The following is a 26,526-nucleotide window of genomic DNA, read 5'->3' on the forward strand; positions in this document are numbered from 1 at the left end:
ATAGAAGTTGTAGAGAAAGAAATGTGCTCAGAACCCCACCACTGAGCTTAATCACTGAGAGCACTTTCATGTAATTTTATTCTCTGTGTTTTTACATGGATATACTTATAAATTTGTGTTTATATCTGCTTTTTAAAAACTTACATCAAGGATTACTAGGTGCCTTTAAAGTAACAAGACTAATTTTATAACCTTTCGTGGAAAGCAGATGTTATAATACTGGCATATTATAGTTAGAAATTATATTTTAGTCTTAATAAATAGGTGTTTCTTATATAGAATAGACCTCTGTTCCCATTTATAAGAATGAAGAGTTTCTTAATTACTGCTTTTGCTCAACTGATAAGGCTGTTGGCAAATTTTTTTATCCTCTGTCCAAGAAACTGACATTTCTCTTCCTTGGCTTAATTTTTTTTTTGTAGAATTAGATGGAGCGACTCTAGAAAATGTGGGGCCAGTGATTAGAGATTAAATGTTTACAAAAGAGCATCTGGCTCAGCTTTTAATCTATTATCCAGTTTGAAATTTTGTATTATTCATTACAACTAACACTTTTAGCTCTGGTCCAGAGATTATAAGCTTTGGAAATGCAATTTTGGTGTATGTGGATGCAATTCAGTAGCAGAACTAGAAATCAGATCTAAAGCGATTGGTACCTAAGATGGGAATCAAATGTGATTTTAAAGTGAATTCTGCATCCATAGCTAACACGTCTAAAAAATATGATTTTCCCCTTACTTTTTGTAAAGCAAAAACCTCTCTAGGTTTAGAGAGGTAGGCAGCTCTCCATGTTCTGTTCTACAACTTAGCATATGGTCTACATAATGTGTAAAGGTGTATAATTTTTTAATATTTCTGATTGATGTGAAAGCCACTGAGGCTGTCTTATTTTAAAAATAAATTTTATTGCCCATACATGTGTATGGAAGGCAATTAAATATGGTACTAGTTGTGTAATTTAACTTCTTGAGAGTATGAATACATAAATTGAGAACTGTATATAATTTTTAAAAATCCCATTCTTTCTCACAGGAAGTAGTAGAGTAAGTAAACTTCATTCCTTTGTTTTTGTTTTTTTACGTTTTGTGGATAGAGCAACTTGCTGAGCTTCGTCAGGAGTTTCTTCGACAGGAAGACCAACTGCAAGACTATAGGAAGAACAACACTTACCTTGTGAAGAGGTTAGAATATGAGAGGTAAGATTCTGCATGTGGTAAATATTTATCAATTTTGAGTATTTGTCCAACATTCAGACAGTTCATTTCTTCCTTTCTGGAGTTTGTTTTTCTTCTCTTCTTTCATTTTACTAAGTCTTTTAAATTCCTTTTTATTGTCTTTGTATGTGTCTGTGAAATCTATTTTCTTTTATTTTGATAGCTTGAAGAACATGAAAATATCTCTTACAAGACATGTTGAATCTACCCTTGTAGTAGAGTTCATTGTAAGACAGAAAATCTTGTAAGAAACCACTTTTACAGTAAAAGGTATTTTTTAGGTCTGCACACCAAAAATTAGAAAGATTCACCATATTTTAAACTGTTTATCCATTTCTGACATCTTACTCTTGTAGGTTGTCAATATGCATCTACTACATATGTATTTTTTAATCTAATAGTGTTCAGTAAATTTCCATGTATCTTTAGGATTAAAGATTGACATACTTACAGGTAATAAATTATCCCAGTGTATTGGTGTGCTGGAGCTTGTTTAATCTCTCCCAGTTGCTGAACCACTGTAGGAGTTTTCCTTTTCTCACTGCTCTATCAACTATAAAAATCTTTGTGCAAAAAGGATTTTTTCCCTCTTATGTTATTTCACTGATTATATTCTCAAATACAGAACTTCTGAGATAGAATGTTTTCTTAATCTTATCACATATATGAAAGATTGCTTTGTAGAATGACTATACTAATTTATACTGTAAATGTTTCCCTGTAGCCCCACCCACATTGACTTTTATAATTCTAACTTAATTTCACTAGTATAGGAATAAGGATAGTACTATATATACATATAGGCAGCTTAATTTGCATTTTAAATGGTGGGAGGTAACATTTTTCTATGTATTTATTATTTCTATTTATTATTTTCTATGTATTTATTTAATATATACATTTATTCTATGTATACATTGAAAATACATTATTTTCTATGTATTTATTATAAAAGGCACATATATTTTACATGAATGATCTTTTTGTATTCTTTGCCTGCTTGTCCAGTTGAAATTCATAATTTTATGTTTTGTGCCTTTACATTTTGTTTTCTCTTGCTGGTTGCATTCTGTCTTTTTTATTAGTCTCTTCCCTTCTTGCTCTTTTTATGTTTTAGGCTTTTATTATTGTGTTGAAAGTATTGGGGTGGCCAAGAAATTACTTTGCGTTTCTCATAACGTCTTACAGAAAAACCCAAATTAACTTTTTGGATAATTCAATACTATTTGATGACTCATTTGCTGCAACTGCTTAAAATTTCTTTCTAAAAATTCATCTTTCTAATTTCTGTTTTTAAATTAGTTTACCAGTATTTTCATCCTTTATTAAAGATTCAGGTATTTTAAGAATTTTGACTGTGAGCTATTTTCATGTCTGCTCTTTGTCCTTTCCTATCCACTCTCCTGCTAACTGAATGCTTTACCCATATAGATGTATATTTTCAACTTCTAAACATCTTTGAGAATTAGCCCAAGATGATATAGTCTAAAAGAATGACTTTCTGATTTAGTTTTCAGTGTGGACAACAAATCAAGGAGTTAAGAGCTCAGCATGAAGAAAATATTAAAAAGTTAGCAGACCAATTTTTGCAGGAACAAAAGGTAAATTTTAAAAATACTTAAAATATGTTCTTGTTATAAATCTTATAATTTAGAAGATAAAATTTGTATTTTTGTCATAAAATGTTATATTTTTAAGCATTTTAGCCTATATAATTCTAAAAATGACTTTAGTGGCTTTAGTACTGAGTAAATCAAACATTTGCAAAAATATAACCACAGCTCTTAAAACTAATTTTGAGCTAAATAACTTTTACCTGACTTTTAAAAATAATTTTTGCTATTTATTTCTCAGTTTGTAAGTGGATAATCATGTTACTGAAAAATCAGTTACTTCATATTTTACGCTTTTGAGAAATAGGAAAAAAAATTTGAGAAACTTTCACTTATCAATCTTTGTTGTTTTGAATTCCTTTCTTAAAATACAAAAATAAATGCTAGCCACTATTTTCATATTTTGGGGGTGGCAGATTCTTTTATTACGTCATACAGTTCCAGTAGATAAATATTATGGAAGTCCTGCTAGAAATAGAGGGAATTTGTCTGAAATTTACAAGTCATTAGGACATTCACTTTTCACACCCTGTAGTCTAGTCTGACTAGCTATCGTTTGTGTAAAGTCTTGTGATTTAGAGTAAAGAGAGGTTGAACAGTGAAAAGCATTTCTCTTGGTCTTTGGTAGTATCTCACCTAAAGGACTAGAAGCTAAGGAAACCAGGTTTTCGTTCTTTGTTTTTTCACCATTTTGCAGCATGATATTGAGGGCGTCTTTCTTTAACCCATAAAGTGAAACAGCTGCTGTCTGTCTGCAGCCTTCCTTGCAGAGACGTGGGGCAGGTTGCGGGGAGGTGGCAGGCACGAGTGAGCTGCCTTAGTGGAGTGAAGCCTGAGGGCCCCAGCAGATACTGCTGAGACCCTGCGTGCAGAGAGGGCCACAGCAGTGGTTTGGCCGAAAGTTTGTTCGTGTCTTCTTTGAGATCCTAATGGAAAACCTGAACGGGCTTTTTGACCGACTCAGTAGGACCAGAGGCTTGCTGTTGCAAGTGTGGCATTATGAGCCCAGTGTATAAATAATGGAATGTTTGTTCTCTTCTCCCAAAAGCACGGATGTCAGCTTTTTCCTTTCTCCTGGCAAGTGTGTTTCTCTCTTTCTGCTCTTCTATTTTAGCCTATTTTTATATTGTTAATTAACTAATATCCTGCCCTAAACGGAGCAAGATGGAGAGAAATGGAGGTGCTTAACCTTTAGTTCTGTTAGGAGGACGTCTTTCTAGGATGACACACCAGCGCCTCATTCTACTCCTCTTCCTCAGTTCCTGTTCTTCAGCTACCATGACTTGATTCTGTGAAATCTGAGTTGTTTTTCATAGGAACAAATCCATTATAAGCTATAAGAAACAAGCATAATGTGTGTTCAGGGTTTTTTTTTTAACCAAGTACGTGCCTGTCTTAGAAATTACTCTAAGGAAGGGGTCAGCAAACTAAGTGCAACCTCCTGCCTTTTTTTCATACTGCCCATCAGCCCCCCAAAAGTGGTTATTGGATTTAAAAAATGGTTAAAAAATCAAAAGAATATTTTGTGATGTGGGAAAGCTGTAAGAAAATCAAACCTTAATGTCTAGAAATACAATTTATTAGAACACAACCACACTCATTGGTTTACTGCTTTCATGCTATTACAAAGGAAGATAAATTGTTACAGACCAGAGGAGACTTGGGTTTCCCAGGTGGCTCAGTGGTAAAAAATCCACCTGCCAACTCAGGAGACGTGGAAGACACAGGTTCTGTCCCTGGGTTGGGAAGATCCCCTGGAAAAGGAAATGGCAGTCCACTCCAGTATACTTGCTTGGAAAATCCCCTGGACAGAGGAACCTGGCAGGTTACAGTCCCTGGGGTTGCAAAGAGTTGGGCATGACTGAGCACAGAGGAGACTTAATAAGACCTGAGTACTTAAATGTAATGTAGTAAAAATGTAAGTAAATAAATAAATTAAATAAATGCAGCATAATATCCTGGATTGGATTCTGGAACAGAAAAAGGCCTTAATGGAAAAAGTAGTGAAATTTAAATAAAGGCTGGAGTTTAGTTAATAATGTACTAACGTTGTTTTCTTAGTTTTGCAAATGTATCATGCTAATGTGATGTTAACACTAAGGGAAATTGAGTGATTGGTAATTAACTTTTCTGTAAATTTAAATTATTTCAGAGTAAAAAGTATATTTAAAAAAGAACTAAGTGGCCTCCTTACCAAATCAACAATATTGTGTTTAGAAAGCCATCCTATTTTATTCATTGTATTTATTATTGTCCATTCACAGAAAACTATTGCATTAATAATGAATCAGAGGACAATATCTTTGTTAACTGTTTTAAATGGAGAAGTATTTTGGACCAGTAGTTTATTGACTTTTAAGTTTTGTTTGTTTTATCTGTATAGTACAGCAGTGGAGTACTTACTATGAAAGTTGCCTTATACTGTGGCATAGCGAAAATGCAGAGATGCAGGATGGCTTAGGTTGTGTACCTCATGGGTTTTCTCACCTTTGCCTTTATACCGATATGTTCAGAAATTGCAGTTTATCATTGCACGAATTGGCAGTTACGCTCTGAGAATTTGCTGTAACTTACCAAGTTCCCAGACACTGTGGGAGTAAGGATGGTTTGAACCCCTTTCCACACTTCTCCAGCTTTGTAATTTGAACAGACTACGTAACTTCTTTAAGCTTCAGTTTTATTTTGTTTTCCTTAAAACTGTTCATTTATCTCTATTGGATAGGCTTCAAAACAAGTTGCAAACCATGAGACATGATAGAAGTATTGACATCATCTGCCTGGTACACTGGAATACTTGATGGTCAAAGCGCCAGTTGTTTATTGTGACAAATTCTTACCATTTGGCTCTTGTCTTTCTAGAGTTCCTGTAGATTTTGTAGTACTGTTGTTTTTTTTATAATGTTACCAGTGATTGCATTGCACAGTGCTTTAGAGTTGACAAAGCATTTAATGTTAATATTATTATGCATTAAATATTAATATGGCAACCCAGGCATATGTACTTGATTCCGTCTCTCTCCCAGTTTTCTGTAAGACAGCTCAGCCAGGATAAGAGAAAACTGGGTCCCAAAAGAACTGAATCAGGCTTGATCATAACCTGCAGAGTCAAGCTTCCCAGGAGGCGGTGTGGTCAGGTGAGGTAGCTCACAGGGGGCACCGGCTTGCGCACCGTCCTGTCATCCTTGCAGTGCTTCAGTGGCCGGTTACCGGGAAGGAAGTTTGCCTCTTCTCCACCCTTGCTGTTTCTGCTTGGAGAAGAGCCCGACGGTGCCGTAGCCGTCGACCCCACTTGAGGGGGCACCTGTGTGCCGGCCTCCTGCTGTCTGCTCTCCTGCTTGGTTAAAACACGCCGTGCAGAACCCACGCTGCCCCCAGGCCGCTGCAACCACCCCAGCACTCAGCGCGGCTGTCTTCTCACAGGATCACTCTCTCAGCATAGCCGAAGGGCATTATCGCTGCCTGACATTTCAGGCCATTTGTTGCAGCTTAGAGACTTAAAAAAAAACTTATTCTTTGACTTCATATCAGGTATAAAAACTGAACAAAAAATAATATCATACCCCACATCTCTGCTGCTGCTGCTAAGTCACGTCAGTCGTGTCCAACTCTGTGTGACCCCATAGATGGCAGCCTTCCAGGCTCCCATCCCTGGGATTCTCCAGGTAAGAATACCGGAGTGGGTTGCCATTTCCTTCTCCAGTGCATGAAAGTGAAAAGTGAAAGTGAAGTCGCTCAGTCGTGTCCGACTCCTAGCGACCCCATGGACTGCAGCCCACTGGGCTCCTCCATCCATGGGATCTCCCAGGCAAGAGCACTGGAGTGGGTTACCATTGCCTTCTCCAGTCTCTAAGTGTTTGGAGTTTGGACCCATGGTATGGACTTCAAAAAAAATGAACTGTTTCAGAATATTTAGTAACAAAAAAAAAGAAATGTTTCAGAATATTTAGTTAATATTAACTAAATATTAACATTTAGTTAGTAAAATGAACTGTTTCAGAATATTAAGTATTTGGAATTTGGGCCCATGGTATGTATTTAAAAAAAAATGAACTGTTTCAGAATATTTAGTTGACACAACTTTAGTTGTGTCAATAGTTTAGCATTTTGAGCTGAAAAATACTTACTGTTAGCAAATCTTAATCTCACAGCAAGAGGCCCACAAGTCTGAATCAAAAGGTGGAAATGAATTGGATACAGACAATCATGCAGCGCCTAAAAACATTCCAGAAGTTGCTGAGAACGGTGCAGGCAAGAATGAAGCGCCCTCAAGCCATCATATTCCACACAGGAAAGGTATTACTATTATTTTGTGTTAAGAGGGCATTGACTTCTTCTCACTTTGAAGTGAACATTTTCAGTCATAAAGAATATTGTTTGATTTTACTTCCATTATGTTTAGGTATCTGTTTCAAATTTAGATCCTTTAACAGAGAAGAAAAAATAATAAGTCTATAGAGTTACAGCTATGTCGAAAGCAGGATTTATAGATATTCATTCCATGGAGCCCATTGCTTTACAAACTGATTGTTACATTCCTTCAATGTATGTAAGGAAAATTACAGAATTATATTTTTGTTACTTGAGCAGAACAAATCAAAGGAGGTGGTGATGCAGGCATGCCTGGAATAGAAGAGAATGACCTTGCAAAAGCTGAAGATGTTCCTGTTGGTAAGTAAAAGTTACTAGATTTTAACTGAAGCAGTCGTTGTATTTTCATGAGACTCTGTTGTTTTTTTGAGTAATACCTGAGAAAAGTCGTATATATCTTGGGGACCAATATTTCCAGTTAACTAACTACCCCATTAATTCCCAGAATATAATTGTTTTGGATATAACTTTTATGGAAAATTTTGCTAAAGTGTGTAAAATACTTGTTTTTGCCTGAAGAGTCAAACACATTTGAACTTTTTCCTGATGACTCAGAGTTATTGCTCATGACAGTTATGCTGTGTGTTCAAGCTACTCATGTTTACTAAAAGTATGTGTGGTTTATTTCCTTCAGGCTAAATGTTCCTAGGTTGCGGTGTTGTTTAATACGGCAGAGTAATACCCGTATATAGGTTTTTAGGACTTGGCATGTCAGTTAATCACCCTGTAATTTAAACAGCCTATTCACTTTTTTTTTTTTCCTTCTTTTATGGCCACTTCTGTTCAGTGTATGTCTCTTCATTAATATGTCTGCTGCTTTCTTTCCATTTGGTCTGTATCACTGCTGCTGTCCTAATCGCATCAATTTTTTTCATGTCTCTCTGTTTTTCTTACCATTTCTATGTTTCTTAGCTATCATAGATACCCTTCCATGCTGACTCCAGTTTATTATGGTGAAAATAGGAAGTAACAGCCTATCTTTGGTTCTTCTTCACTGTTTTCATTCCTTTTCAATCTCCGTGAATATTTCTATGGTTATAGGTCATTGTTTGTGGCTGAAATTGCTGAGTGTCTGAGGTCCAAATGAATGAATGAATATTAACAACACTGCAACCTAGGAACATTTAGCCTGAAAGAAATAAACCACACATACTTTTAGTAAACATAAGTGGCTCAAACATAGCATAACTGTCTTGAGCAATAACTCTGCGTCATCAAGAAAAAGTTCAAACGTGTTTGACTCTTAAGGCAAAAACAATTAGTCCTTTCCTTTGCATAGTTTTGCTATCTTCTCAAAGTCTTTCATATCTATTTTCTTTTGAGTTGCCAGTTCACAGTGTATTCCCTCAAAGAAAAGGTCAGGGCAAGAGCAAGAACATGAGTTTATAAATAAGGAGTAAGGATGAGCATAGTTTTTTTGTAAGGCCATGAAGTTATCCAGTGATTCTTAAAAGTGTGGTTCAGCAGTGTCAGCCTTACCCAGGAACTTGTTATTTAATAGAAACACAAATTCTTAGGTCCCATTCCAGACAGACAGCATAAGAAATTCTTGGAATGTAGCCAAACAGTCTGTGTTTTAACAAGCTCACCAGGTGACTTTGGTCTTTGCTAATGTTTTAGAACCACTGGCTTAGATGTTAAGGAAATATTGAGGGCAAGGACCATGTATTCTTCTGAATTTTTTCAGTACTTACCCTAGTCCTCGACTCACTGAGTTTTAGGTTGATGAATCTCTTTATATTGTGCTTACTTTTTAAAAATTAAATGAAAGGTTCTTTAAATTCTATAGTGCTTTATAATTTTCAAAAGTCTCACACACATGATTTTATATAATCCCATAAAATAGCTGTCTTTTTCCACCTACCCTCATATGGCCCCCCTTTCTTCCCTCTTCCCACTGGTGACCACCAGTGTGTTCTCTGTTTCTGAGTCTGCTTCTCTGTGGCTTTTTTGTTTTAGTCACTAGTTTGTTGTAATTTTTATATTCCACATGTAAGTATATCATCCAGTATTTATCTGTCTCTGTCTGACTTACTTCATTACATGTTGCTGCAAATGACAAAGGTTCCTTCCTTTTCACGGCTGAGTAGTATTCCTGTGTGTGTGTGTGTGTGCATGCGTGTATGTGCACATTTGTGTGTGGGTGTGGGGTGTGTGTGTGCACGCACGTGTGTGTGCATATGTGCGGGGGTGTGTGTGCGTCTGTGTGAGCATGTGTGTGCACGTGGGTATGTGGGTGTGGGTGCGCACGTCTGTGTGTGCGGGTGTGTGCGTGTGTGTGCGTATGTGGGTGTCTGCGTGCGTGTCTGTGTGTGTGCGTATGTGTGTGTGCGCGTGTCTCTGTGTGTGCACATGTGTGGGTGTGTGCATGTCTGTGTGTGTGGGTGGGTGTGTGCACACACACCACATCTTCTGTATCTGTTCATCTGGTTTTGGACATTCAGGTTGCATCCATATCTTGGCACTTGTAAATAATGCTGCTGTGTACATTAGGGTGCATGTATCTTTTCAAATTAGTGTTTTTGCTGTTTGGATATTTACCCTGCAGAGAACTACTGGGTCATATGGTAGGTCTGTTTTTAGTGTTTGAGAAACCGCCATACTGTTTTCCACAGTGGCTGCACCAATTCACATTCCCACCAACAGTGCACCAGTGGATTAATTTTTCTTTACTTTTGATTTTCTGTAATCTGAAAATGATATGCTGTGAAGTAGTCTTTTTGTTTGCTTGTTTGGGTGTTTATCTTGCTCTGTGTTCTCTGAGCTTCCTGGATCTGTAGTTTGGTGTTTGACATTAATTTGGCAGAAATTGTCTGTCATTATATGTCAAATATTTCTTCTGTTCTTTTCTCACTTCTCCATCTGGTATTCTCATTACACATGTTACACTTTTTATAGTTGTCTTAGGTATTTGGTTCTTCCAGTCTCTGTCCTCTTTGCTTTTCTGTTTTGGAGGATGCTATCGATAAATCCTTTAACTCAGAGCTTCTTTCCTCAGTTTTGTCTAGTCTACTACTAATCCCATCAAAGGCATTCTTCATCTCTGTTACAGTATTTTTGATCGCTAGTATTTCTTTTTTATTCTTTCTAGGATTTCTGTTTCTGTACTTTCATTGCCCTTCTATTCTTGCATGCTGTGCTTTATCCAGTCGAGTTCTTAGCATCTTAGTTACAGTTCTTTTAAACTCCTGGTGTGACAATTCCAGCACTCCTGCCGTGTCTGTTCGGAAGCTCACTCCCTTTTCAGATTGCATTTCATGCCTTTCAGTGCGCCTCGCATGATACGGGGCTTCCCTGGTGGCTCAGAGGGTAAAGCGTCTGCCTGCAATGCCGGAGACCTGTATTCGATCCCTGGGTCAGGAAGATCCCTTGGAGAAGGAAATGGCAGCCCACTCCAGTGTTCTTGCCTGGAGAATCCCATGGACGGAGGAGCGTAGTAGGCTACAGTCCGCTGGGTCGCAAAGAGTTGGACGTGACTGAGCGACTTCACTTTCACTTTCAGCACGATACATACACCAGGATACACACACCAGGGAAGCAGCCCTGCCGTAAGGCGGCAGTGAGGTGTGGCGAGGGGACACACTCTTTAGTTCTGCGACTGGCTCTCAGTCTTTCAGTGAGCCTGTGCCTCTGGATTCTGAACTTCACAAGTGTTTCTCAGTTTTTTCCTTCCCCTCTTAGATGGGACACGGTGGCTCAAGTGAGCTAGAGTTGGGTATTTTCCTTCCGTAGGTCACTTAGACTCAGATAATGCCATAGCAAGTTAGGCGCTGTTTAACTAGTTTCTGCAAAGGGCAGACTTATTAGGAGCAGTGCGCTTTGTTTCCTTTTGCCCTTCCACAGCCCTCAGGGGGTTTTCTCCAGTATTTACCTGGGAATCTACTTGAGCTCCTGGAGGTAAATTCCCTAGCTTTGTGGGAGCCCCTCTGTGACTGGGCCCCCTAGAGTTTTAACTCTGAGCTGTCCATACTGAGCCTCTGACAATTAACCAGGCACAGCTCAGGTTTCCCTACGTGGCTCTGGCTTCTGTGGCAGTTTCTGCTCATTAGTCTCTCCTGTAAGCCAAGACTCCCTGTATTTGCCTGTTTCTCTAATATGATGGTAGCAGTTTGCCCTGTGTCTTTCTCTTTCTTATGGACCCAGAAGAGCTGTTGATTTTTCAGCCTGTTTTAGCTGTTTCCTTGTTGTTAGGATAGAGTGGCAATTTCTAAGCTCCTTATATGCAGACCCAGGAACCAGAAGTCTTCTGGATTAATTTTGAACCTCTGGACTGTTGGTGCTTTGCTTTGAAAATCATTGTTTGTAACAGTTACTCTTAATTATTTAGAGAAGTATTTTGAGTATAAAGACTATTTTGATACAGTCACTGGTGAAAAGAAACTCCGAGCTGTGCAGTCTGTCAGAGCAAACACAAAGGGAAGCCGTGCTGTGTCTTTGCACCTTGAGCTCGCAGCACGCGCATGCCTGGCACACCCACGGTCCCAATACATGTGTGCGGTTGACTTTCCAGAATACCCTCAGCAGTGGGGCGGTGGTCTCTAGAGTCAAACTGCTGGATTCAAGCCCTTGGCTCTGTCTTTTCACAGGCATGTGACCATTTAGTTGCCCTTATCCTTATCAATGAAATAGGATTGTAACAGTTTCAACCTCATAGGGTGGATGCGAGGTTTAAATGTAAAGCACCAAGAGGCTTGGTGGTAAAGAATCCCCCTGCCAAGCAGGAAACACAGGTTCGATCCCTTGATTGGGAAGATCCCCTGGATAAGGAAATGACAATCCACTCCAGTATTTTTGCCTGGGAAGTCCCATAGACAGAGCAGCCCTGTGGGCTACGGTCCATGGGGTTGCAGAGAGTCAGACACGGCTTAGCAACTAAACCACCACCACCAAGAGTGGTGCCTGGTGTACGGCCTGGGCTGCATATATTACCAATCCTAGCTGCATTGTTATTGCCATGATTAGTTTATATCATTAGAAACATATTTTTATCTCCTAGTCACTCTTTTTATTGAGTATTGTCTTTCTTCCCTGAAGTAATCTATGTAATAATTCTTTATACCAGCACAAGTTCTGGTGTGTATGTGGAGTCCCTAATGCCTACAGAGCAATAATCCCACAGAGGAAGTAGAGAAAAGAACATATCCTTGTAAATTAAACACCGACTCTTTGTTAATGGCGATTTTGTTTACGATCGCCAGGACTGTGCTAGAAACGGTAGCAGAGCGCTGCTGAGCCGTCACTCTGAGATGGCCGAGGCGGCTATAGCACGTGTCTGTGGTCAACGTGATTCTTGATGCTTCGGCTTCTCAGCTTCCAGAGACAGAGAGCCAAATCTTAATGGGTTTGGTTTGTTTTTAATGTTGGTTTGGACAAGATTTTACAGGAGTCTTGCAGTTTAGATTTAGAAACATTCCAAACATATAGAAAAACATAGAGAATAATATAGTGAATAGTCAAGTATCCACTGCTCTCTAAAAATTAAAAAACACAAAAATAATGTAACATCTTGCCACATTTGTTTCAGATATTTCTGTTATTGATATTATTGTTAAAGAAAAAAGACAACCGATAAATTGAAGCCTCTGTGTGTCCCGTTCAGGTCCCAGTCCTGTCTCTTTTCCCCAGATACACTATGATGTCTGTTTCCCAGATATCTATTCTCCAGACACACACTATATATAGAAGATACACTATGCTGAGATTGGTGTCTATCAATTTCCATACATTTTTTCTTTTTAGACTTTAATGCATTTGTAAACATCTATAAAGCTACAAAGTGTTGTTTTGTTAGCTCCTTAAACTTTAAGGAAATGGTGTCTTGGGACTTACCTGGTGGTGCCGTGGTTAGAGCCCCATGCTCCCCGTGCACGGGGTGTGGACTCGACCTCCAGTCGGGAACTAAGATCCCACGTGCCATGTGGTGCAGCCAAGAGATAAGTAAATAAGTAAGTGATGTCTTGGGACTTCCCTGGTGGCCCCGTGGTTAGAGCCCCATGCTCCCCGTGCACGGGGCGTGGACTCGACCTCCAGTCCGGAACTAAGATCCCACACGCCATGTGGTGCAGCCAAGAGTTCAGTAAATAAGTAAGTGATGTCTTGGGACTTCCCTGGTGGTCCCGTGGTTAGAGCTCCATGCTCCCCGTGCACGGGGCGTGGACTCGACCTCCAGTCTGGGACTAAGATCCCACGTGCCATGTGGTGCAGCCAAGAGATAAGTAAATAAGTAAGTGATGTCTTATTGTGTATTATTCTGCAGCTTGTTTTTTCCCCCTCAGTATTTTGCTTTTGAGACTTGCCTGTATTATACCTATGACTTTTTAACAGTTATAATAAATCTTTTACTATATAAAATACCATCACTTATCTATTCATATGTAATAAACAGGCCACTTCCAGTTTTTTGTTATTTGAAATAGGTAGTACAGTGGACATTCCTAGATACATGTTTTCTTGTGCACATGAGAGTCTCTGGATACTTCTAGTGTTTGATTAGTACACTGATATAAAAAGGTGAGGGGCGGCTGCGACGGAAAATGGCTGCTACAGAGGCTGTGGACACGCAGCTGATGCTCGGAGTCGGGCTGATCGTGACCATCTTTCCACCGTAGAAAAGGACACAAATGGAGAAGTTCTGTGGGTATGGTGTTACCCTTCCACCACAGCTACTTTAAGGAATCTGCTGCTGAGAAAATGCTGCCTTACAGATGAAAACTGCTCCATCCCTTTGTCTTTGGTCAGTACAGAAGAGCATGGTTTTATATCACAACAGTTGAAGTTCCAGATTCTTCCATTTTGAAAAAGGTGACTCATTTTTCTATTGTTCTGACCACCAAAGATTTTAATCCAGAGAAATATGCCGCCTTCACTAGGATATTGTGTAGAATGTACCTGAAGCACGGGAGCCCAGTTAAGCTGATGGAGAGCTACATCACAGTTCTCACGAAGGGGATATGCCAGAGTGAAGAAAATGGCTCTTTCCTTAGCAAGGACTTTGATCATACCTTGCAGTTTCCATCAAAGACATTGTATCTCAGTTTGGAATGGAAACTGTTATCTTACACACAGCACTGATGCTAAAGAAAAGAATTGTCGTCTATCACCCCAAAATAGAAGCTGTCCAGTTTACCAGGACTCTGCCTGCCCTGGTATGGCATCGACAGGACTGGACAATACTTCACTCCTACGTGCACCTGGATGTGATGAACTGGAAGCCCTACAGATGTGCCCAGGTTACATCGCTGGATTTGTGGACTTGGAGGTGAGCAATAGATCAGACCTGTACGATGTGTTTGTGAATCTGGCAGACAGTGAGATCACCATTGCCCCCTCGCAAAAGAGGCCATGACAATGGGCAAACTGCATAAAGAAATTGATCAGTTAATTGTCCAGTCGGCAGAAGATCCGGAGAAGTCAGATAGCCAAGTTATACAGGATATCTCCCTAAAAACAAAAGAAATCTTCACCAACCTGGCTCCATTCTCAGCAGTTTCGGATGATGGAGAAAAGCGAGTGCTCAATTATGAGGCTCTAAAGCAAAGACGGTTTCCGCCAGCCACAGAAAACTTCTTCTACCATCTAGCCGCCGCGGAGCAAATGCTGAAAATCTGACGGTGGGCAGAATGTATCACTGATGACTGATCTAAAGCCCTAGCATCAGGATTATCCATTAACTATGTAAAACACTGGAAATAACCAAGAAAATGTTATATTTTTAATGTTTTATTTGAAAGCATTGTAATTTGACCTGAAAAAGCACTGAAACACACAGGAAAACACTTCTGATTTCCTCCTATCTGATTAATTTCATGCCTACTCTCAATGTTTACAAAGTGCTGTAACCACCTCATCTATGTAACTTTATAAAAGCCCGACATCCCTGGGTAAGAGCAGAGCAGCTCTGTCAAGTTCTCCTTCAAATTGCAGCAAATCTGAAGGCCTTCATTATTATAAGTTCCAGTTTATCTCATTGTGTAACCACAAACTAATGGTTTATTTTCAGAAAGCTGCCTGAAATTTTGCTTTGAATTCTTCTAGGAAGAACTTTCATTCCTCATGAGGAACTCTACTTTCTGAAACAAACTACTAAGTTCTCTGCAGAACCGTCTAGAAAATCATTCAAAAGACCCTGCAGTTGCACTTTTTTGTAAAAGAATTTTTTTCTTCTTAGCCTTTGAATATTTTGCCTGTATTACAAGGGTTTTGCCTAGATTTTATACTTGAGTAGACAACTTTAATAATCCATGTTTATACTGTCGCAGAGGTAAGCATTTGGCAAATTTAAGCCATGAGTACTCTTTAATTAACCTAGTTGCTAGCAATATTCTTTTGAAAAAAGAGGCTAGTCCTTATGTAGTAGCATAAGAAAAGAAGCCCATTTTGAATATAAATGTCTGACTGAAACAGCAACCTTATATAATTGGTGAGGGACTGTGAAAATTAACTTCTTGTAAAGGCCAAAACAAGAGAATGTCTTCAAACAACGTCAGTAAAAATAATTTGGCCACATATGAAGGTATCCATTCTTGTTTAGTTGGGCACCTTTTCACAATTGGAGACCTAAGGATTGCAAAATGAGCATGGGGTCTACATTATGTCCTTGTCACATGTGCTCGTATTAATTACTGCGTCCTTGTCACATGTGCTCGTATTGATTACTGCGTCCTTGTCACATGTGCTCGTATTGGGGTCTAAATTATGTCCTTGTCACATGTGCTCCTATTGATTACTGCATCCTTGTCACATGTGCTCGTATTGATTACTGCGTCCTTGTCACATGTGCTCATAGTGGGGTCTAAACTGCGTCCTTGTCACATGTGCTCGTATTGATTACTGCGTCCTTGTCACATGTGCTCATAGTGGGGTCTAAACTGCGTCCTTGTCACATGTGCTCATATTGATTACTGTGTCCTTGTCACATGTGTTCATAGTGGGGTCTAAACTGCGTCCTTGTCACATGTGCTCGTATTGATTACTGCGTCCTTGTCACATGTGCTCGTATTGATTACTGCGTCCTTGTCACATGTGCTCATAGTGGGGTCTAAACTGCGTCCTTGTCACAGGTGCTTGTATTGATTACTGCGTCCTTGTCACATGTGTTCATAGTGGGGTCTAAACTGCGTCCTTGTCACATGTGCTCGTATTGGGGTCTAAACTGTGTCCTTGTCACATGTGCTCGTATTGGGGTCTAAACTGCATCCTTGTCACATGTGCTCGTATTGATTACTGCGTCCTTGTCACATGTGCTCGTATTGGGGTCTAAATTACGTCCTTGTCACATGTGCTCCTATTGATTACTGCGTCCTTGTCACATGTGCTCGTATTGATTACTGCGTCCTTGTCACATGTGTTCATAGTGGGGTCTAAACTGCGTCCTTGTCACATGTGCTCGTATTGATTACTGCGTCCTTGTCACATGTGTTCATAGTGGGGTCTAAACTGCGTCCTTGTCACATGTGCTCGTATTGATTACTGCGTCCTTGTCACATGTGTTCATAGTGGGGTCTAAACTGCGTCCTTGTCACATGTGCTCGTATTGATTACTGCGTCCTTGTCACATGTGCTCGTATTGATTACTGAGTCCTTGTCACATGTGCTCGTATTGATTACTGCGTCCTTGTCACATGTGCTCGTATTGATTACTGCGTCCTTGTCACATGTGTTCATAGTGGGGTCTAAACTGCGTCCTTGTCACATGTGCTCGTATTGATTACTGCGTCCTTGTCACATGTGTTCATAGTGGGGTCTAAACTGCGTCCTTGTCACATGTGCTCGTATTGATTACTGCGTCCTTGTCACATGTGCTCGTATTGATTACTGAGTCCTTGTCACATGTGCTCGTATTGATTACTGCGTCGTTGTCACATGTGCTCGTATTGGGATCTAAACTGCATCCTTGTCACATGTGCTCGTATTGGGGTCTAAATTACGTCCTTGTCACATGTGCTCGTATTGATTACTGAGTCCTTGTCACATGTGCTCATATTGGGGTCTAAACTGCGTCCTTGTCACATGTGCTCGTATTGATTACTGTGTCCTTGTCACATGTGCTCGTATTGATTACTGCGTCCTTGTCACATGTGCTCGTATTGATTACTGCGTCCTTGTCACATGTGCTCGTATTGATTACTGCGTCCTTGTCACATGTGCTTGTATCGATTACGACAGGTTACTGTTTTCACTCGGTGCTCTTGTCCTCAGAAATCTTAACCAGAAAAATGCTTGCAGAAAAACTTGTCTTTATTGGATCTTTCATTTATCCTGGGTAGTAGACATTTGTTAAGGAAAAAATTTTAAAACAGCCCCTTCTTGGGTGGGGGCAGCGGAGGATTTGAAGTGAAATGATGTTTACTGGGGCAAACAATTGAAAATTAAATATGCACTTTATGAAAATGAATACTAATGTCTTTTTCACCCTCATTTTTTTTTTTTGTATTACTGTATTAGCTCATGATCAAAGCTGTTGAAATAACTAATTTATGATACAGAAAAAAAGTGAAATATTTTGAAAAAAAAAAAAAAAGGCGAGGCTGCTGTCAACTAGAGGTCAGGCCTGGGCACCTGGCTGTCCCGTGCCCTGCCCAGCCACTGAGGGCTGAGAGTGGCAGCCCGGCAGCCTGTTAGTCTGCAGTCAGCCCCCGGCACCGCGGCCACAGAGCCCGGCACAAGGTGTGACCCTAGAAGATCAGCTCCCAGCACCACGGCCACAGAGCCCGGCACAAGGGCGTGACCCTAGAAGATCAGCTCCCGGCACTGTGGCCACAGAGCCCAGCACAAGGGTGTGACCCTAGAAGATCAGCTCCCGGCACTGTGGCCACAGAGCCCAGCACAAGGGCGTGACCCTAGAAGATCAGCTCCCGGCACCGCAGCCACAGAGCTCGGCACAAGGTGTGACCCTAGAAGATCAGCTCCCGGCACCGCGGCCACAGAGCCCGGCACAAGGTGTGACCCTAGAAGATCAGCTCCCAGCACCGTGGCCACAGAGCCCAGCACAAGGGTATGACCCTAGAAGATCAGCTCCCGGCACCGTGGCCACAGAGCCCAGCACAAGGGTGTGACCCTAGAAGATCAGCTCCCGGCACCGCGGCCACAGAGCCCGGCACAAGGGCATGACCCTAGAAGATCAGCTCCCGGCACCGTGGCCACAGAGCCCGGCACAAGGGTGTGACCCTAGAAGATCAGCTCCCGGCACCGTGGCCACAGAGCCCGGCACAAGGGCATGACCCTAGAAGATCAGCTCCTGGCACCGTGGCCACAGAGCCCGGCACAAGGGCGTGACCCTAGAAGATCAGCTCCCGGCACCGTGGCCACAGAGCCCAGCACAAGGGTGTGACCCTAGAAGATCAGCTCCCGGCACCGTGGCCACAGAGCCCAGCACAAGGGTATGACCCTAGAAGATCAGCTCCCGGCACCGCGGCCACAGAGCCCGGCACAAGGTGTGACCCTAGAAGATCAGCTCCCAGCACCGTGGCCACAGAGCCCAGCGCAAGGGTGTGACCCTAGAAGATCAGCTCCCAGCACCGTGGCCACAGAGCCCAGCACAAGGTGTGACCCTAGAAGATCAGCCCCCAGCACCGCGGCCACAGAGCCCAGCACAAGGTGTGACCCTAGAAGATCAGCTCCCAGCACCGTGGCCACAGAGCCCGGCACAAGGTGTGACCCTAGAAGATCAGCCCCCAGCACCGTGGCCACAGAGCCCAGCGCAAGGGTGTGACCCTAGAAGATCAGCTCCCGGCACCGTGGCCACAGAGCCCGGCGCAAGGGTGTGACCCTAGAAGATCAGCTCCCGGCACCGCGGCCACAGAGCCCGGCACAAGGGTATGACCCTAGAAGATCAGCTCCCGGCACCGTGGCCACAGAGCCCGGCACAAGGGTATTACCCTAGAAGATCAGCTCCCAGCACCGTGGCCACAGAGCCCGGCACAAGGTGTGACCCTAGAAGATCAGCTCCCAGCACCGTGGCCACAGAGCCCGGCACAAGGGTATGACCCTAGAAGATCAGCTCCCGGCACCGCGGCCACAGAGCCCAGCGCAAGGGTGTGACCCTAGAAGATCAGCTCCCAGCACCGTGGCCACAGAGCCCGGCACAAGGGCGTGACCCTAGAAGTGAAATGCTTGCTTTATAGAGTGTCTTCACCTTTACCATTCTTATATCCGTTCACATTTCTGCTAGTGATGTGTGAGTTTTGTTCATCCACATCCTTGCTAATATTTGGGTTGCTCTACTTTAAACTTTTTGCCAATCTGAAATAATATCTTAAATTTGCCTTGGTATTAATTTCATTAAACATCTCTTCATATTTTTATTGGCCATTTTTGTTGCCTTCTGTAATTTGCCTGGTAATCATTTTGGCCTATTTTTCTATTGGATTATTGGTATTTTCCTTACTTATTTTTAAGAGTTCCTTAACAGTATGCAATGCAAATATTTTTCCATATTATGCATATCAATAGAAAGGAAAACCTTACTTCTTACTTGGAAATTTACTCAAACTCAGTAAAAATTGCCTCTAATGATTTACTATGGGGGAAAACTCCTTAAAGATACAAAGATTTTTTAGGTATGTAAGCAATTGGAAGTTCTTTTCTAATTTAATAATTTATACAGAAAATTAACTCCTTTTGGTTTTCTAATGTTAGGTAGAGCTACTCTATTTATAAAATAAGTGATTTTCTAGAACAGAAGACTTCTACCTTGGGTATATATTGGAATCATGATAAGTTAAAAAAAATAATGACCAATGTTTGGGTCCCACTCCAGAGATGTTTATTGTGTCTCTAATGTGAGAAGCAGCTAGGTCTTTGAACGTTTAAATGCTTCATAAGTGATTGTATTATGCAGCCAACCTAGAAAACTACTGCTCTCAGAGGATTCTCTAGATCTGCATTGCCCAGTACGTTGGCCGCTGATCACACGTAGCTATTTAAATTCAGTAAACTGAGTAATGGGCTTCCCTGGTGGCCCAGAGGTTAAAGTGTCTGCCTGCAATGCGGGAGGCGCGGGTTCACTCCCTGGGCCGGGAAGTGGCGACCCCCTCCAGTACTCTTGCCTGGAGAATCCCATGGACGGAGAGGCCTGGTGGGCAACAGTCTGTGGGGTCGCAAAGAGTCGGACACCACCGAGAGACCTCACTTACTTACTTTACTTACTTAAACTGAGTGAAATGACACTTTCACTTCCTCGGTCATACGGGTATCCTGACTCTTGTGTCGGCGCGGGTGTGGGACATCTCCACCACTGCAGAAAATCCTGTTGGCTAGTGCTGCTCGAAACTGGTCATTGGGCCTGTTTCTGCGGAAGACTGAGGGCAGTGATAGAAAGGTGTCTCTTCATTACATAACTTTTGGAAACCTTTTGAATGTTGGTTTCAAATTTTCATAAGGTAATTTTATAAAATACCCATTTAAAAAATAAATTTTTTAGAATATTAAAAAGAGCATAAAAAAAAAGAGAGATCATTACAGTGATATTTGAGAGGAGAAAAAGGGCAGGTCAGTGTTGATTTTGTTATTTGAGGACGTGGCCTTTCACTCAGAGCTGTGGTCTCTGCTCTTAAAGTAGGACTTGTAGCAGCGTCTCATCTGAATGTGTAAGATGCCTAGTGAAGGCCCTGCACTGTGGCTGGCTCAGACATCCAGGTGGCTCCAAGCACTCTGGGACCTCTGTTAGTTTTTGTTCAACTCTCAACGCTGCAGCAGGCACTGTGTTAGGTCCGATAGAGCCTCACACTGTGTAGTCACAGCCCAGGCCTGGGTCAGAGACCCAAGGGGAATATCCATGCAGATTTCTGTCCCCCGTTTCACCGCACACAGCTCCTTTTTCTGTAGTGTTTTGTCCTACGAATTCCAGCCACCTCAGCAACCCAGCCTGCCTCCTCCACTTACTGAGACTGCTCACCTCATGTGTATCCCTTCTTTCAAGGATTGGTTTTGTGCTGCTGGTTGTCCAGTGCCTGGAAACAGTAGGCGTATCTGTTTTGTCTTTATCAAGAATTGTTCAGGATGTGAGAGAAGATAAGCCCAATACTAGTTATTATGTCATGGGTAGCAGTAGAAATTCATATTACTTTTTCAAATTATATAAATGGATTTTTCAGTGTGAAAGAATTTCAGTTCATAGACCAGGTCTACAGAGCCATATGAGAATATTTTATTAGTCTCTGTAGACATGTATGTATGTTTCTTAGAGGGCTGAGATGGCCTCACTGGTCAATATTTGAGCAATTACAAGCATGCTATATCTGTTCATGTACACAGAACAAAATAAGAATGTTGCGTCATTGTTTTGAATTTAATGTTCATGCTTCAGAATTACTATTTTTAATGGGTAATTATTGATCAGAATTTCATGAAGTTCCAAAAACATTACTATAAGTAAACATTCATCAGGATTCCTGAGTGTGAGCAAACTATGTAATCAGGAGGCTCAATAATTTGGTTAGGGTTGGTAGTTTTACATTTAAATGTTTTTGTTTCCTTCAACGTGAATCTTGGATTCTTTTTTCATTTTAATGATAAATGCTTAACTTTGACAACTCTAAAAACTTAGTATATGTTGAATACCTACTATTTTCCAGGCATCTGTCATAATCTATTAGCAAATATTCTCACTTAAATCATGTAGGGCAAATAGCATTATTCCTTTTTTTCAGATGAAACCTCAGGCTTTAAGAAACTAGGCACTTGAGTCTTACAGTTAGTAAATTATAGATCCATGATTTGAACCCTGGTCTAACTCCAAAGCCCATACTTTTTATTCTGTCTTTTATTCTCTTAGTCGCCAACAGAACCACCTTTGGAACTATTAATAGGTCCAGCTTCCTGGGCACCATCCCTGTATTCAGTGTATTCAGGGTTGCCGTATTAGTTGCTAAACCGTGTCCAGCTCTTTGCGACCCCCACGGACTGCAGCCCGCCAGGCTCCTCTGTCCATGGGGCTCCCCAGGCAAGAATCCTGGAGTGGGTTGCCATTTCCTTCTCCAGGGGATCTTCCCAGCCCAGGGATCCGACTCGCGTCTTTTGCGTTGGCAGGCAGATTCTTTACCCCTGAGCCAGCTGGGACGCCCGTGTCAGGGTGGTGGCTGTAAAACTGTTTGTTGCCAGAGCCGAGCGCCACTGCTTCCGAGTGCCCTTCCTTGTGCGCAGGCACTGGGCTGTGAAGCCCTGTCAGCCAGCAGTCTAGGAGTGTGAGCGTTTTGAAGGTTGTCGCTCTGCCTCTGAAATAAGAAACCGAGAGTGGAAGGCGAGGCCAGCTTCTTGCTGACTCTGCCAGTAAGGCTGCCGCCGCGAGCCGCAGAGCGGGTGCGGGGGGCGGACCCTAACCTCTCCGCGAGCCGCAGAGCGGGTGCGGGGGGCGGACCCTAAACTCTCCGCGAGCCGCAGAGAGGGTGCGGGGGGCGGACCCTAAACTCTCCGCGAGCCGCAGAGCGGGTGCGGGGGGGGCGGACCTTAAACTCGCTGGGGGGCGGACCCTAAACTCGCTGCGAGCCGCAGAGAGGGTGCGGGGGGCGGACCCTAAACTCTCCGCGAGCCGCAGAGCGGGTGCGGGGGGGGCGGACCCTAAACTCGCTGCGAGCCGCAGAGCGGGTGCTGGGGGCGGACCTTAAACTCGCTGCGAGCCGCAGAGAGGGTGCGGGGGGCGGACCCTAAACTCTCCGCGAGCCGCAGAGAGGATGCGGGGGGCGGACCCTAAACTCTCCGCGAGCCGCAGAGAGGGTGCGGGGGGCGGACCCTAAACTCTCCGCGAGCCGCAGAGAGGGTGCGGGGGGCGGACCCTAAACTCGCTGCGAGCCGCAGAGAGGGTGCGGGGGGCGGACCCTAAACTCGCTGCGAGCCGCAGAGCGGGTGCGGGGGGCGGACCCTAACCTCGCCGCGAGCCGCAGAGCGGGTGCGGGGGGCGGACCCTAAACTTCCTGTTACCCTTTTTTTTTCCTATTACCTTTTGTAAGCTTATCAGCCAGTTTCTTCAGAAATAACTACTTGGAATTTTTAAGTCGAGTAGTGGATCCGCCTCATCTCTTCTGTTGTGCGTTTCCGTTCCTCATCTGTGAAAGGCACTGCCTCCCTCCTTTGGCCCCGAGAGTCGCGTGAGATAGAGCCTGGTCACACTCAGCATTCAGAAAATGGGGCTGCTGCTGCTGTGAGTGGCACTGTTGTTGCTCCCTTTGAAATTGCCAGCTTCATCCCAGCCCTCAGCCCCCTGCTCCCCTATCTGACGTTTGTTTATTGTTCCTCGTCTCTAACTCGGGCCTTGCTCTCCTCTCTGACTTCATTTCTCTGCTTTCTTGTCAGGGCTTTCCTTCATTTACTCAGAGCCTCTGCGCACGCTTCTATCTCAGGGCCTTTGTGCTTGCTGGTCTCTGCTTGAGATATTCTTCACATTTCACTCCCACCTCTGCCCAGAGAGGTCTTCAGAAATGCCTCCCCTGACCAAACCATCTAAAATAGAACATCCACTACTCTTTTTTTTAAAAAAATTAGTTTACTTTAATTGGAGGCTAGTTACTTTGCAGTACTGTGCTGGTTTTGGCTACACGTTGACATGAATCATCCACGGGTGCACATGTGTCCCCCGGTCCTGAATCCCCCACCCCCGCCCCTCCCCACCCCATCCCTCCGGGTTCTCCCAGAGCACCGGCTTTGAGCACCCTGCAGGCTTCACACATAGGACCTGCTCTGGTCATCGATTTTATGTATGGTGATAGACGTGCTTCAGTGCTTTCTCTCAAGTCATCCCACCCTCGCCTTCTCCCACATGGTCTGAAAGGCTGTTCTTTACATCTGTGTGTCTTTTGCTGCCTTGCATATAGGGTCGTCATTACACGTCCCTTTATCACACGTCCCTATTTTACTTTATGCATAACATTTTTACTATGACATTTGCATTCTATGCTATAGATACTTATTAATTCATTTGTTGTTTTATAACTTGGTCTGTTTTGTCCACTGCTAAGTCATTCCAACTCTTCTGCAGCCCCATGGACTGTAGCCCGCCAGGGTAATCTGTCCATGGGATTTCCCAGGCAAGAATACTGAAGTGGGTAGCCATTTCCTTCTCCAGGGGATCTTCCTAACCCAGGGATTGAACCTGTATCTTCTGCATTGGTAGGGGTATTCTTTACCACTGAGCCACCAGGGAAGCCCTAGCATATAGTAGACACTTAATAAATAGCTATTGTTGAATGATTGGATTTCCAAATTGATTCCGCTCCTTTATTAAAAAAAATACAAAACCCAATATCATAGTGGTATTGTAAAAGCTATCTGCTCTAGGGGCTTTGTATCCTGTCTTTATGGTTAAACAGTTTTATCATTTTTGTTGTTGTTCAGTTGCTCAGTCGTGTCCAACTCTTTGCGACCCCATGGACCATAGCCTACCAGGCTTCTCCATCCATGGGATTTTCCAGGCAAGAATAACTGGAGTGGGTTGCCATTTCCTTCTCCAGGAGATCTTCCCAACCCAGGAATTGAACCCAAGTCTCCCACATTGCAGGCAGACACTTTACCCTCTGAGCCACTGGGGAAGCTAAGAATTTACTCTAGTTACAAGAATGCTCACTGTAAAATTATTTATAATGATAAAGTTAAAACCATATAAATATAACAGATAAGCTTATTAGGTCATTAAGTGTGTTATATCCATAAAATTTGGTATGCAGTCCTTAAAAAAAATGATGTTGACTAATTTTTATTAACATGAGTATAGCTATGATTGTTTCTGGCCATACTGTGTAGCTTGTGTGATCTTAGTTCCCCAACCAGGGATTGAACCTGGGCCTTCGGCAGTGAAAGCGTGGAGTCCTGGCTACTGGGCTGCCAGGGAATTCCCAATATATCTATGATTTTTTCATGAAAAAAAGCAGGTTAGAAGGGAGTAAGTAGAATAGAATCTCATTTTTGTGCAGGAAAAACTAGATATTTGTATATGTATAGAAAAAAAGTCTGAAGAACTCTATACAGAATTGGAGAGCAAGATTAGCAGTCTTAGTTTAAGTGTCCAGGTCCACTAGTAATTTTCTAGATCTTCACTATTTTTTGTACCACTAACTGTAGCTAATAATTCTGCCTTCTGGGAAAGCCTCTATCTTGTCTTGGGTGTAAATAAGTCACCTTTCCCCTAAAAAAAAAAATAAGAGTGGAGTTTTTTTTAAAGCAACTTTTCTAGGAAAATAAACAAAAAAGTCAAAGTAAAAGCATAAAACCCAAAGTGTTTACAGAACACACATTACTTTTTCCTCAGTAGTAAAACATCTGTCCACCAATTAGCTTAGCTGACGCAGATCGCACTCTGAAGCCCTTGTGGCAGCCCTTTACCCAGATCTTTCAAGTCAAACCTATTAAATTGGAAGTTTTGATTCAATACTATTATGCCATTTAGGAATGTTATAGAAGAAATTGAGACGGCACAGAAAAATATGTATAAAATAGTAATCAGATTATAAAATAGTGTATATGATGGCATCCTAATTTTAAGGTATATTATGTAATGTACAGAGAAAAACAAAACATAATCTTGAAAAGGTAGCAGTGCTTATCTTTAAGTGGTGGAATTACAGTTCATTTTGCATTTCTTCCTGCTTCTCTACTTTTCTGAACTTTTATAAAAATGTAGTAATTCGTGTCACACTCTCAAGGCTCCATATTGCCACAGTTGTGTCCTCAGATTCCTCGTCGATGGATTCACCCTGCCCCAGACTGTGTACTATTTACACTCTGGTTGTGTGAATCCTCTGATACAGGACTGTGGATAAAGAGGACTAAGGGACTTAGCATGGGGTTAGGGGTGTCCTGAACTAGTCCCCCACGGATACTGAGGGATGGCTGTGTGGTTTCTAGTACAGACAAACCATGTTTTATTGTGCTTAGCTTTATTGCACTTCACAGATTGTGTTTTTTACAAATTGAATGTCTGTGGCAACCTGGTGTCAAGCAAATCTACGAGTGCCATTTTCCCAGCAGCCTTTGCTTACTTCATGTCTCTGCGTCGCATTTTGGTACCTCTTGCAATATTTCAAACCCTGCACCAGCAAAAAGATTACAACTTGCTAAAGGCTCAGGTAATGGTTAGTGTTTTTCAGCAATGAAGTGTTTTAAAATTAAGGTGTGTACATTGATTTTTAGACATAACACAACTGTCCACTTGATAGGCTACTGTGTCATGTAAACAGCTTTTCTACATCCTGCTGCTGCTGCTGCTGCTGCTAAGTCACTTCAGTCGTGTCCGACTCTGTGTGATCCCATAGACGGCAGCCCACCAGGCTCCCCCGTCCCTAGGATTCTCTAGGCAAGAACACTAGAGTGGGCTGCCATTTCCTTCTCCAGTGTGTGAAAGTGAA

The 26,526-nt window shown here is 42.2% G+C and overlaps 1 protein-coding gene and 1 pseudogene across 2 annotated transcripts in view; both read left to right on the plus strand.

Annotated features, from left to right (window-relative positions):
* Nucleotides 1–26,526, plus strand: part of GOLM2 (golgi membrane protein 2) — an 88,275-nt gene that overhangs the window by 37,155 nt on the left and 24,594 nt on the right. For both annotated transcript variants that reach the window (XM_020900769.2, XM_020900770.2), the window contains exons 3-6: nt 1,094–1,196; nt 2,725–2,815; nt 6,976–7,120; nt 7,415–7,495. In XM_020900769.2, the coding sequence (XP_020756428.1) occupies nt 1,094–1,196; nt 2,725–2,815; nt 6,976–7,120; nt 7,415–7,495 (420 nt within the window). The remainder of the gene's footprint in view (nt 1–1,093; nt 1,197–2,724; nt 2,816–6,975; nt 7,121–7,414; nt 7,496–26,526) is intronic.
* On the plus strand, nt 10,117–15,201 carry LOC110141777 (DENN domain-containing protein 10 pseudogene; annotated as a pseudogene).

Source organism: Odocoileus virginianus, chromosome 6 (genome assembly GCF_023699985.2).
Source record: "Odocoileus virginianus isolate 20LAN1187 ecotype Illinois chromosome 6, Ovbor_1.2, whole genome shotgun sequence".
NCBI lineage: Eukaryota > Metazoa > Chordata > Mammalia > Artiodactyla > Cervidae > Odocoileus > Odocoileus virginianus.